Source organism: Cnephaeus nilssonii, assembly GCF_951640355.1.
Source record: "Cnephaeus nilssonii genome assembly, chromosome: 4".
NCBI classification, from domain to species: Eukaryota; Metazoa; Chordata; class Mammalia; order Chiroptera; family Vespertilionidae; genus Cnephaeus; species Cnephaeus nilssonii.
In genome coordinates, this window is record NC_137075.1 from 62,857,904 (window position 1) to 62,871,340 (window position 13,437).

General features: G+C 44.6%; 1 protein-coding gene across 21 annotated transcripts in view; it reads left to right on the plus strand.

Annotated features, from left to right (window-relative positions):
- The window catches only part of TPM1 (tropomyosin 1), a 29,547-nt gene extending 17,782 nt beyond the window's left edge, over positions 1–11,765 (plus strand). For 4 of the 21 annotated variants that reach the window (XM_079767804.1, XM_079767817.1, XM_079767816.1 and 1 more), the window contains 4 exons: positions 173–248; positions 1,229–1,291; positions 1,597–1,666; positions 3,063–4,611. In XM_079767804.1, the coding sequence (XP_079623930.1) occupies positions 173–248; positions 1,229–1,291; positions 1,597–1,666; positions 3,063–3,145 (292 nt within the window). In that variant the 3' untranslated portion in view covers positions 3,146–4,611. The other 17 variants (XM_079767803.1, XM_079767815.1, XM_079767814.1 and 14 more) reach the window with 5 other exon arrangements.
- The last annotated feature ends 1,672 nt before the right edge of the window (positions 11,766–13,437 follow it).

Below are 13,437 nucleotides of genomic sequence, written 5' to 3' on the forward strand. Positions count from 1 at the left end.
ACCTGTCTCAGCTCCGGGCTCCTTACGTGCCCATTTGACATGGATGAGCCACGAGTCTAGAACACGGAGGACTTGTGTGGGGTGTCTGTGTATGAATGCGTGTATCACTGCATGCCTTACCTGCACACTGATTTTGAGAATGGCCTTGTGCATTTCCTGTGTCCACTAACAGCCAAGTTCGACAGCTGGAAGAACAATTAAGAATAATGGATCAGACCTTGAAAGCATTAATGGCTGCAGAGGATAAGGTACTGATGGCTCATGTGTGGTTTTTAGGTTTAACTCCAACCCAGACGTCTTTTCAGCTTCCAATACCTACTGGTTCGTTTGGTATAACAGCTGCACCTTCACTACACCCTCTGCTATCTTGTATCTCGCTTTAAGTGCTGTCTTTGGGTTCTTTGTACTCCTTTGTTTTTCCTTCATAAATGCTCTTTGGTGCAGCCAAAAAAGAAGCCAAATTATCACACTTCAAACTTGCTGGATTTTGTCACCCTGCCTTTCTGCTTTTGCAAGGTTGGGGGGCAGTGTCCCTCGAGAAATTGAGTGTTTTACGACCTGATGATTTGGCTACTTTAAGGCAGCCCTTTGTTCTCTAGGACTCGGTTTTCATTTTTTCCCATCCTTCTCCTTTTTCTCTCCTCCTCCCTTTGGCTTGTCTCCCACCCTTTCTGCCTCTGGTCGAAAACATTAGCAAATGTGCCGAGCTTGAAGAAGAGTTGAAAACTGTGACGAACAACTTGAAGTCACTGGAGGCTCAGGCTGAGAAGGTAGGCCAGGAGCATGGTGTGGGGGAAAAGGCACCTTTTCGGAGCTGCTCAAAAGACACCCACTTTTTCTCTTCGGAGGCCCTGCCGATAAAAGCAATAGTCCTTTAGGCGTTTTTCGTAAATGGCATCGTTTTGAGGTGATTTCCTGATGGTTATCGAATAGCAGGTTCTCTTTTTTTTTAAATAGAGAATATATTTTATATTGAGTATGTGAGTCATCTGTAACCATTTAATTTAAACCCGGTGCCAAAGGGATGTTATCTTGTTCTTATCCCGTGTAAAACAATAGGCAGGAGAACAGAGACTGTATTGTAGTGTGCCATTTGATCTCGGAGGCTCCATTACCGCCTGAGAGATCCTCAACATCTGTTTGCTGGGCTGGCGCTTTCTTTGTATTAGGAGAGAGGAGTATAGAGTGAGCCGTGGCCTGACATCTGGAACGTTCTTTCTAATTACAGTACTCTCAGAAGGAAGACAAGTATGAGGAGGAGATCAAGGTCCTTTCTGACAAGCTGAAGGAGGTAATGCTATGACTGTTTTGGGCAAGGCCACCTGAGTTTTAAATGAGCTCGTTTTCATGGAGCAGGTCGGGGCCTTTGCGTTTTCAAGTTGTGCTGCTCCACGTCAGGAGTGGTCCGCGGTGGTCCCGGGGTTCGTGTGCTGTGCTAGCTGCCACCTCTCCCTGTGGTGACTGGCTGACGAGTAGTTTCCGGCCCAGTCTGTGGGTGCTGTGCTGGATTTCCATTTTCTAGTTTTTCCCTGTACTCATCGCTCCTGGAACCCTAAAACATTCCAGTTTTGACCGAAACAAATTGAATCATTACAGGCTGAGACTCGGGCTGAGTTTGCGGAGAGGTCAGTAACTAAGTTGGAGAAAAGCATTGATGACTTGGAAGGTAAGGTCTTAAGTTTTGTTTTTACTTGAACCCTTATGGTTGAGTCTTGACCTGGCACAACGATTTTCTAGTCCAAGTGCATTCACCTTGACATATATTCACCTTTGCTCTTGCACATTCCTCCTGTCTGTCCTTGGGGTTTCATTCTGTGGCTCTTAAACTCTCGGACCTGAATGATCTGCTCACCAGGTGACTGAGCCACCCGACGGGGCACATCTGTTTGATAACGGCAGGTGCAGTCCAGTTTTACCTCACACTCCTCGGTGGGGCAAGGTTATTTTTCATTGCGGGTCAGGTGGTTATAGGTGAGAGCGACTCCAGTATATTTTCTGTCGATAGTGATACCTCCTAAGTGTCAGATGGTACGGATTTGTTCTTAGACACAGCCCATCTTCTTCCAAGTATGAATTCGGTATAAGGGTTTGGGTTTTTTGTCATTCGTTATCCTGGTACTGAAAGGAGTGGGGGATAATAGGACGTTGTATTTTGAGATGACACTTTAGCATTTCTCCCCTAAAGATATTTAGGTTTTATTGTAGCACCCACTCTGTGTCACAGAAATCCTAAACGTTGAGCTCAGAGGCTCGTGAAGGGTCAGCAATGAAAAAGAAAGAATGAAAAAAATCAAGGCTAAAAAAGGTACTGGAGGTCAGTGTAGGTGGTAACCACGCTAGTAGAGAGGAGAGAGTGACAAAAAGTCGCAGTCCACCCCAGTGCGGCAAAACATGCAGCCATCGTTACAAAAACTACAGTGCAGACTGGGCACAGCGCCACCGTAAAAAGCGTGGCTTCCCTCGCTTGTCAGGCCTTCTGGGCCACTAACAGGGCGGCTTGAGTGGGAAGACCACGAGTGTTTCACAAGCACTAAGAGCTCCAAGTCCCAGTGGTCCAGTCTGGTCAGCAAGTCCGTGGTTTGCAGGTGGAGCCAGATAAGGATAACAGACTAGGGTCACAAGCTGTTGTTCCAAAACACTGCCCTGGTACATTTTCCCCTCTGCTTATAGTTGCAGTCGGCTGACTGCTGCACTGTAATTAAAATATAGCTCCAAAAGAGAAAGACCTTCTATTACTCACCCAGGAGACATCCCTCTGTGGTTTTATTTAGAGCTAACCGTGGTTCACTGATATACCTACCGTATTTGTTATGATTTTTCATATTGCGTCGTTCTTGTTTTGTTTTCTAATGGGTTTTGTTCTTTTTGTTTTTTGTTTCAATTCATTTAAAAACAAAACGCACGCCTCCTGCATTGGCCACCTGCTGCGGCACCACTTCCTTCATGCATTGCCCTTTCCTTGCTGCTGTGTCGGGATGGCGCCCGTGCCACCCTCACTCACCTTCCATCTCTTGATCACTCTCCATGCCCTTGCACCTCTGCCTTCCACTTCCTGGTCATAGACGAGCTGTACGCTCAGAAACTGAAGTACAAAGCCATCAGCGAGGAGCTGGACCACGCTCTCAACGATATGACTTCCATGTAAATGTTCATCCACCCTGCCTGCTCACATCCGTGCGCTCATGCTAATATGATAACCTCACCACTGCTCCCTTCTGGGCCTCCAGAGTCTCCATCTTCACTCCTTCCTGCTTACTTTTTCTGCATAACCTAGGATAGTCATTGGTTGTTGTTTTTTTACATTCTACTAATATAAAGGCCAAGTAGATTAAGTCTGTCTATACAAATCATTTTCCCTTCAGAATCCATTCATTTCTCAGTCGCTAGACGGGATTGTTCCCACAACGCAGTGAACTGGAATGTGAATGTCTTGAGCACTATCCTTTCAGGAAATTAAACTAGGCTCAAGTAAAATTAGAAAGCCATGCAGTTGTACAGGAGCTTCCCAAAGAACTATCAAAAGCGGTTTTCTGAGATCCAATTAAATAAAATACCATTTTTTTAAAAAGAAATATGAATTTAAGAACCCTAAAGTGTCAGATTACGGAGGCTCTGAGGGAAAGGAAATCGATCCAGTACAGCTGTAAAATATCTTCTCTTTCTCACTGTTAAGAGTTGTAGAGAAATGAACCCTCTGCTGAGTAACCACGCCTTTAATTTTCTGTTTACATAAAAGGAATTAAAACACTCCCAATAAATACCGCAACTTGTGTCAAAGAAATGGGGCATAAACACAGGCACAATGTGTGTTTGGGAGTTAATGGCCCGCTTTTATATTGTGAGGTAGTGAGTGCTGGAGTAAGTAGTCTTGTTCTCATGAGAACCTTGAGCAGACATGACCAATGTACACACTACTAACCAAACCTAAACATTAAACTTACTCTGCTTCTGCATTCTAACCCGGAGTGTTTCACAAAGGGCTCTCTTCGTTGTAATAATCTGGCGCTGAATTCCGGATAAACTGAAAATTGCATTTTCCAGGCCCACCTATCCTTAACCCATGCAAAAAAACGGAAGTGTGGCATGGGCCTGCTGCCTCACAGCTTAGAGAGTCTCCATGTTACCCTTGGAGACATGACCTTGGAAACTGGAGCGCATGTCACCCTCTCTTCCCTCATTTGAAAAAGAGAGCGTGGGTCAGATTATCTGTCTCCAGGGTCTTTTCCATAAGACCATACGTGTGGTGATTCTGTGTAGGAAAGTTGAAGCATCAAGTATGATTCAATATTCTGAAAGATGGGTTTAGTTCAAAATTTGTTTTAAAATTCTGTTCATGGGTCTTCTTAAAGGGGACCCTGACCTGACCCAGAGGGGCCTCAGGTCCAGAGCCTGGGGGCGAGGACGGCCTCCCTCGGGTGCAGCTGGCAGCGGGTTTGCATGTCTGCTTCCCCCCTGTGCTTCGAGTGCTCCTCTCATGTTGGTCTGGGTTTCCTTTTTTCCATTGTGCCACTTTTTTTCTTTTTCTCTCACCTTTTCTCTTCATGCAGATAAGTCTCTTTGCTTCACTTCTCCCAAGACCCCTTCATCAAGCTGGGTGTTCCACCTCTCTGCGCTCTGCAGTTTGTCTCTCCTCCAGCTGACCCTGTTCTCTCTCTTAGCATCCTGCCTTCGGGCCGGGCACACCCTGCGCTTCCTATTGTACAGAAGCTCTTCAGTTCAGTGTAAAATAAACACTGTGTAAGCTATTTCTGTTTGCTATTCTTTTTACTTCACATTTTAGTTTCGACACTGAATAAAACTGCAAATCTGCTTCACGCATGTGAGGGTTACTTTTTTGGCTGCTGCTTTTTTTTTCCCCCCCATTCTGAACATTATATATTAGTATCAAGAGTTTCTGAGGCAGTAGTTTCTTGTGGAACTTTTTAAAAAATGCTCATGCCCAGCTGGAGTGGCTCAGTTGATTGAGCGTTGTCCTGTGCACCAAAAGGTTGCCAGTTCAATTCCCTGTCCGGGCACATGCCTGGGTTTCGGGTTCAGTCCCTGGTTGGGGCGTATATGGAAGGCAACCAACCAATGTTTCTCTTTCACATCAATATTTCTCTCTCCCTTCCTCTCTCTAAGCATGTCCTCAGGTGAGGAAATAAATCAATCAATCTCATGCCTGGGTCCCTCTCAGAGTTGGTTTCCGAAGGTTAGAGTGAGGCCCTGGGCATTAGTGTTTTTTAGGCATTATGATGGCTCTGGCATGTGGCCCAGATTAGAACCTTTGCACAGGACACTCCTTGTTGGAGTCGGAAGATGCACCTGGAGCAGGGTCTTCCTCTGCCAGAGGTTTAGTTGGGGTGTGGTGCGTCCTCTGTGCCGATATTTAGATGGTGGCCCAGCTTCGAGGACGTGCCTGACCAATGAAGGGGTCCTGACGAAGACTCATAGCCATCCCACATTGCTAGGAATTTACATGTTGGGAATGATGAAAAAGAACTTGGATCAAACTATGTAAGGTGAGGTGATTGTTGATCCTCCTTTTACAGCACAAAGAACAGTGAAAGCTTTTTAAACCTTCATTTTGATCATGAAATGACATCTCAAATTTTCTAAATCTGATTATGTTCAAGTTGAGATTTATTTTTGTGCTCTTAAGCACATCTGTATTCTTTAGAAGAGGTTGTATATACATAATCTTTGCAGTAATAACTGGTTTGGGTCTTTATTTTTTATTTGTGGACACTTTTAAAGTATAGTCATTAATGTTATTTCTTTTCTCCCCCACCCCCACCCCCAAAAGTAGTTAATGGAAATTGTCCAGAACACAATTACTTTTTATTTGGGCTTCACTATTTAATTCAAAAACAGCAATTAAGTGATTTTTTTAAAAATTACAACTCCATAATGATATGGACTTTTGTTTTCTAATTTCCAACATCTCTCCCTCCTCAATAGTCTAGCTGTATTTCTCCTGTGTTTTAAATCTGGGTGACCTTCATCTGTTTGTGTGTAGTTTTTGTTAGCCTACGAGGTTTGATCTACCACTATTTTATATATTTGGTATACTCAATTTATACTCAAATAAATTTGAACAAGCTGGAAATAATATCAGTTACTCTACAAAGACTTCAGAGCAGTAATAAATACCCTAAGAGGGCCGTAACGTGTTTTAGTAATGGTATAGTAGACTCTTTAAAAATTAGATTCCGGACAATGTCTCTCCCTTGAGAGTGTAAAGACTTCTGTAACTTCGTGTTTTTCTTTTCCTAAGGCTCCGTGGGCCTGCTTTTGACTATGATTCCTGCCCTGTTTATTTTTAAGTTCAGAGTAATAGAAGTGGGCTCCTCTGTGCGTAACCCTGCTTCCCGCAATAGACAAAACGACCAGTCTGCAGGTTCTGCTGAGCATGTGCTCAGTGCAGTGTGGAGGCACATCTGTGGTTTCGAAACCCTCCCAGAGACTTGCACACTTCCTATAAGTAGATTCTACATGGGGAGATGGGAAACTGATGCATTGGGAAGGCCAACCTGGAATAGCCCAAGAAGGTATGGGTACACGAGAGAGGAAACAGCAAGTTGATTTTATCAAGAAATTGTCAGAGCCCAGGCTTCCAGTTCAGAGTGCCAGGCCCTAGCTCAGTGATGGCGAACCTATGACACGCGTGTCAGCACTGACACGCGTAGCCATTTCTGATGACACGCTGCCGCATGCCGAGGATGAAACATTTGCGACTAGAGTCTTGGAGTTAGTTTTTTCCTCAAAGTGACACACTACCCGAGTTATGCTCAGTTTTTTGGCGAAGTTTGACACACCAAGCTCAAAAGGTTGCCCATCACTGCCCTAGCTCCAGCTGCTACAGGAGCCTCAGAAAAGCATGGCTGAGTCTGCACCAGAGGCCCCAGACATCTGGGAGGTAGAGGAGAAGGGGAAAACACGTCCAGATATATAACTGGTTCTGGTCCCTGCCCTCAGGCCACCGGGGCATACCGGCTCCAGGGCAGCTGAAAGGGGCAGGTCCCAAGGGGGAGGAGGAGGGACAGCTGTCACGTAAGCTGAATTCACATTGATCCTCCGGATTCTCTAGGGTTTCTCAAAGTCCTGCCATCCAGCTTGGCTGAGCACTGGCTCACAAACTGAGACTACTGCCTGCCCTTGGCAGTAGTTCCCCATGCGAGAGTGGGATGTACTAGTGTGGTTAGATTTTGAAACCCCGAAACCTATGCCTTATACAAGACACTGGAAGGAAGGTACTTGGGATGTGGTAAAGAGATGAACCAGAAATGTTCTTTGCCATCTTGTGGGAAGATAGATGAGCGAAGTGAATCTGAACTAATAGATGGTATGTACAGTGGAACCTTGGTTCTCGAACTTAAACTCGTTCTGGAAGGCTGTTTGTTAAACTGAATTCACTTTTTTTCCATTAGAAATAACATAAATGGAATTAATCCATTCCAAACCTCCAAGTGATTAGTTGTTTTAACCTTTCTAATATATAGTACATGTCTACTGTACTGTTTAATCTACAAACACTTCTTTTCTTAAATTTATCGAATCACCCCCTACCAGCCTCAAAGGAATCACTTTCAGGAAATCAGCATGAGGCATCTTCGATTTTTCACAGATCACTGCCTCTGATATGCTGTCACCTGCTAGCTGCTTTTCCTTTATCCAAATCAAAAACAGTTTTCTATTTTTTCTATTGCCTGTCATCCATTGTTTCTTTCACAACCTTAGCAAATTAGCATTCTTGATGGCCTCTTTATGTTTGGAAATTGTGCTTATCCTATTTGGCCAGCATCAAAAGCATTCTCCCCTTTGTTGCCTGGGAGATGCTTTCTGTCATGATGAGGTGTCAGCATGAAAGGGTTGTCAGGTCAGAAACCAAAGTTTGGTTCACAACAACTTAGTGGAGAACTGAATTGTTGGAGATGGGAGATGTTCGAGAACCAAGGTTTGACTGTAGTTAGAGTCAGAGAGGAAGAGAGCACAATTCTGATTGGGAGGAGGTGACATTTGGCCAGGGTTTTGAATGTTCAGAAAATTTGGATGAGCAAAGAGGACAAGGCAAGATATACTTCCAGCTGGAAAGTGTCTCCGACCATTTATAAGAGAAAGTTAAAGTAAGAATTGATCAATTTCCCAACAGACGTAGGGCTAGAGACTGAACATTTCCATTCTCCCCAGGGACAGGACGGCCAGCTTTTCAAGATCATTAAGTAGAATTTCTGGGTTCAGATTGTCACCATCATTTGAAACAATCATGTGTCCTCCAGGTTTTTGTCATTGGGTGTCCCCTGGATCCTCAGATGTAGGCTAACTCCAAGCGGCTTCCTTGCCTTGTGGAGCAGATCACATGGCAGCCTGTAAAATATATATTATGCTGATCTCCGTGTAGATGTTTGAGATTTTGTTCACCCTGTACACATCCATCTAACTCCAAACAAATACTGTGTTCAAGAAGTAAAGATAAATTTTAAGTCAGTTTTGAGTGGAGATAAGTTCCGATCTTCGGCTGTTTGAGTAGGTTGGCACACACCCTGTATCAGAACTGGGCAAGAGTTCAAAATGTGCACCCTGTATCATAAGGATTGGAGGACAGGGAGCTCAGTTCTGCATTTCAAAAAGCGTTAATGCAGCGATGGTAGCCCCTCTTGGGACTACCTGAAAGAAAAGCCAGCCCTCAGAGTGGAGATGGAAAGGCTAAGAGGTGAGCAGAAATGGGCAGTTGGGGGCTTAACCATAGATCTCCACTAAGCGCAGCAAGGAGGGGATGCCGTGCTGGGCTCGCCTACAGCCCTGCCTGAGTTCCTCGGGCTGTTGCCAGAAACTGGATTCGGCTCAGTTCATGTAGTGGTGGTAGCGAGGTACCAAAGGAACCTCCATTCTCTCCTCTTCCTACCCTGTTGCTCCCATTCCTCCCCCACCCCTCCCACCAAGAGAGAAATCCTGGCTCTAAGTCTACCAGGCACCTTCCTGGGCACAGGACAGATGGCCATGGGGTAAGGGTAACCTGTCCAGCAAGTAACCAGTGCCGGAGGTATCTCTGTTCTGTCTGTTAACTCCCTCTCTCCCAGTCTAGCTAACCTCTCTTCTTCTGCCTCTTCTCTTCTGCTAACCTGCTTGCTGACCTGTACAGATCAACTCTACCAACAACTTGAGCAAAACCGCCGCCTAACTAACCAACTAAAGCTGGCCCTGAATGAGGATTAAACTTAAGTGGGAAAGAACTTGGGCTGAATTCTAGGAATGGAGCCCATGGTCAGGAATCTAAGACTGTTACACCTTCAACTGTAGGGCTGCTTCTGCAGAAATGAACATGGAAGGATTCAGCTGAAAGGCTGGTCTTGCCTGCATTTTCCTCTTATATCTGGAATATTTCAGTTCTCTTTAATCCTGAAATAGTTTTTATGGTAAAATACAATCATTATGTATATGAATAAATATTTATAACAATCAATTCAGCACACCTCTTTGCAACAGAAGGTCCTCTTGTTTGAATTGACACATAATGAAGACCTCAAGAAAATTGTTTTCTATTTCCTGCAGAGAACCGAGTCCTACTTTAAGTTAGAAAATCAAAGCAGAGGGGTGTGCATGTGTATAACTATATACATATATATATTATATGTGGGATGTAATATACATAATATGTATATTCCTATTACATATTCATATTCCTAACTTCTAATACCTGGTATAGTGTTTGAAATGTTATTAAATGTACCTATGCTTGGGCAAAATCGCTTTTGAAAACAGGAGCTCATGTCAGAAGTCCCCGATTGTCTGAAAGGTATGCTTTTATTCAGTCTAATGGTGTTGCTGGACTCTAGTGAGACTGTCATGTGATAATAAATAGAACACTGTAAGAATAGTAAGAGAATGTCCTACTGAAGTGTGCATGAAACATGTTGATAACTTTTTTTAATGAGCAACCAAAATAAATCATTTCAAAAGTTGTCAGAAAACCTATTTATGTCACCTCTGTTTTCTGTGAGATTGTGTTACAGCACAACTCCCAGACCTTTAACTGCCTGTAACTCAGACGTGTCTGCTGTCATTAACTTCGTGCTGCCGGCACCTGTCCCTGTTCCCACAGCGCACGGCCCGTGGACCGTCACCAGCCCCGCCTGCGTGTTGTTCTCAGGGTGGAGTGCTGGTGGGGGTCACCCGGCCGCTCTGTGAGCGCCTGCTGTGCCTGTAGCTCCTCTGGGTCACAGACGGCTTCCCTCTCCGTAGGTCCTTGTCTGGAAATGAGGAATGTCTTACAAGCATGCCTAGTCCTAATCATCTCATCCTGTGTTTGTGATTGATGTTTGCCTGCCTAAATGTACAAACCACCATTGTGTCCAAAGCGCAGCTATTCATGACTTAATTTTCTAATCCCACCACAGAGAAAGTGGCTCATGCCAAAGAAGAAAACCTTAGTATGCATCAGATGCTGGATCAGACTTTACTGGAGTTAAACAACATGTGAAAACCTCCTTAGCTGCGACCACATTCGTTCATGTTGTTTTTGTTGTTTTTTTTGTCTTATTTTGTGTTTTTGGTTTTTTTTTAACACCATGCTTACCATGAAACCCCTTAAATGCATTTTTATTTACTTTTACCACTGTCACAAAAACACCCACAAGTACAGCTGCATCATGGGGTGGGGAAACACACACACACACAAAGGCAGGCCCGTGACAGAGCGAGGGCGATTTCAATGTGCCATTTCCCAGGTTGACGTTGCCACACCTCATAGAGAGTTTAGCAACTCGGGGTGCTGAGTCAGTCTAGCAGTCCTCACTGAAGCAGATTTCCACTCAGAGTGCCAACGACATAATCAACAGGAAGATCGCTGTTGGAAACAATCAGGTGTGGATTGGTGCTACTTGAAACAAAAGGTCCCACTGTGGTCTTTTGTTCAATGTTGTACAATTTAGAATTCTGTCCAACACTAATTTATTTTGCCTTGAGTTTTACTATGAGACGAGACTGTGGATTCTGTATGTCCGAATTCATTAAAGCCAAGAGTTTGTAAGCCACGCTGCTCTTTCAAGACTTCTGTTTCCTTCTAATCGGCACACTTGGAGCTCGTTTCCACTCGTAGGATAGCAGGCAATGTGGATTTCCACTCTTTCTGTGTCCTCATGTTAAAGTGGAAATTTAGGCACTACGTACAATTGATAAAGAAAAAAACATTTTCTTAAGAGTGATAACTACAGTAGCTCCCCTCCCTTTATCCACGGGGATTATGTCCCAAGACCCCTAATGGATGCCTGAGACCGCGGATAGTACTGAACCCTGTATGCTACGTGTGTTTTCCTGTACATACATTCCTTTTCACTTGGGGAGCACTTTACAGCTTCTCTTTGGCATATCTGAATTGCCAGCGTCACTACTCTTGCACTTCGGGGCCATTATTAAGTAAAATAAGGGTCACTTAAACACAAGCACTGTGATACTGAGACAGTCGATCTATAACCAAGAGGGGCAACTAAGTGCCTAAAGGGCAGGGATCGTAGAGTGTGGAGATGCTGGACCAAGGGATGATGCATGTCCTGGGCGGGACGGAACGGGGCCGCGCAAGATTTCAACACGCTACTCAGAACGACGCGCAATTTAAAACGTATGAATTGTTTATTTCTGAAATCTTTCATTTACTATTTTTCAACCATGGTTGACCTCAGTTAACTGAAATCGAGGGCCATGAAACCGCGGATAAGGGGGGACTACTGTACATAAAGACATTGTATAATGATATGGAATAAAATGCACATTGTAGGACATTTTCTAAACTTGGTGGTCCTGTCGTTTGTATGTTTCTACTTAGTGAACTTTAGGTCATCTGATCAGCCTACCTTCTCTCATGAATGGTTTCTTAAAGCAAAACAATATTCCAAAGTCAGGGGAAAACTGGGTTCCATGTATCACCCTCCCAAAAACATTCCAGGCAGCATCTCTTTTGGTCTGTTCACGTGACCAGCAAGCTGAAAAGACCCTTCCTTCCCCAAAGCCTTTCTCGTGTTGTTGCTGTTAATCTGCATACACATGGAGGCCTTTTGTAGTCATTTTACTGGTTTGGAGATTGCCCCTCAAACATCAGCTAAATCTTCAGCAGTGGCACACACACGCATCAACAGACTGGGGGCTGAGCACCAAATCTGCGCTCTCTACCAGCAGTGTGATTCTACTTGGAAGTATTGCTTTAAGAGCCTTTATGATTTTTTTGCTTTCTAACAGTGAGTTCTAAATTCCAATACATCTTTATTTCCTCAGACTTGGAAACTGAAAATATCATAGGCTGTTTGACTTGAAGCAAACAAACAAGGTTACAAGCACTGGTAGTTGGCCAGACTGGTGAAAAGCAAACATGGTGGACTAGAAAGAAAACGCATTTGGAGGCATGGGTAATAGTTTCACTGAAAAGTATTCAGTATCTCTGTAGCTGCTCTTCCAAGCCCTTTGATCGGGTATTTTCTCTTCACAGAAAAAAAATGTAAAGTGAATAAACGCTCTGGGTCTCAACCTCTTCACCACCATAGGCTCCCCCCTGCCAGTCCTCACTAGACAGACACCCCTCTGCCTATCCTAGTCAGAGGCCTTTCCTAAACCCAGCACTCTTGCACTGTGGGAGCCAGATCCGGCTTCCTCTTTGCTAGCTGTTCCAGCTTGTCAAGTCCCTGAGTCTGAGATTCTTCATCTATGAAAGGGGGAGATTAGTAGCTAGCTCTTTGGTGATTATTGTGGAGTTCGAATGTATAGCCCATGTAGTAATGTACATAGCACACAGCCCCTGGCACCTGCTTGATGACCATGAACTGCTGCTGTCCTCAGCCTGCCATGTCGGTAGGCCACCACGAACGGTATTTAATATCCTACTTGGTGAAGCTGGGGCAATGCTAACTTTGCCCCGAATGACGATGGGTTTTTGTTGTTGTTAGAGTGGAAAGGAGGGGGACAGAGAGAGACATCGACTGGTTGTCTCTTGCACTCACCCAAGTACGTGCCCGTGCCTGGAATCAAACACGGGATCCTTCAGTCCATGGGCTGATGCTCTGTCCACTGAACCAAACCAGCTAGGGCCAAATGATGATGGTTATTAATGCTGTTCTCAGATACCATGTGCCAGAACCTGTAGTGAGCACCTGGCAAGTGTTACTTCAGCTTCACATCTGTCCCCATTTTACTACCAAACAGGTTCGGGGAGGCTGAGTGAACCTACTCAGTTCCATAGCTCACAAGTCGTGGGGTTGGGTTCCAAGCCCAGAGCTGTGTGACAGCAAAGCCCTGTGAGGATTCCTCCTCTCCTTGTTTGAGACGTTTTACAGCAGAAGAAAAGCACCAAGTAGACATAGAAGCAGACGAAGCAGCAGGTATAGTTGGGAGAGGAGGAAACACAGTGACTACAAGTGGGTGGTTGAACTTCCTCCCTGGGTCCCAGGGCTCAGATGAAATCAGTTAATGAAA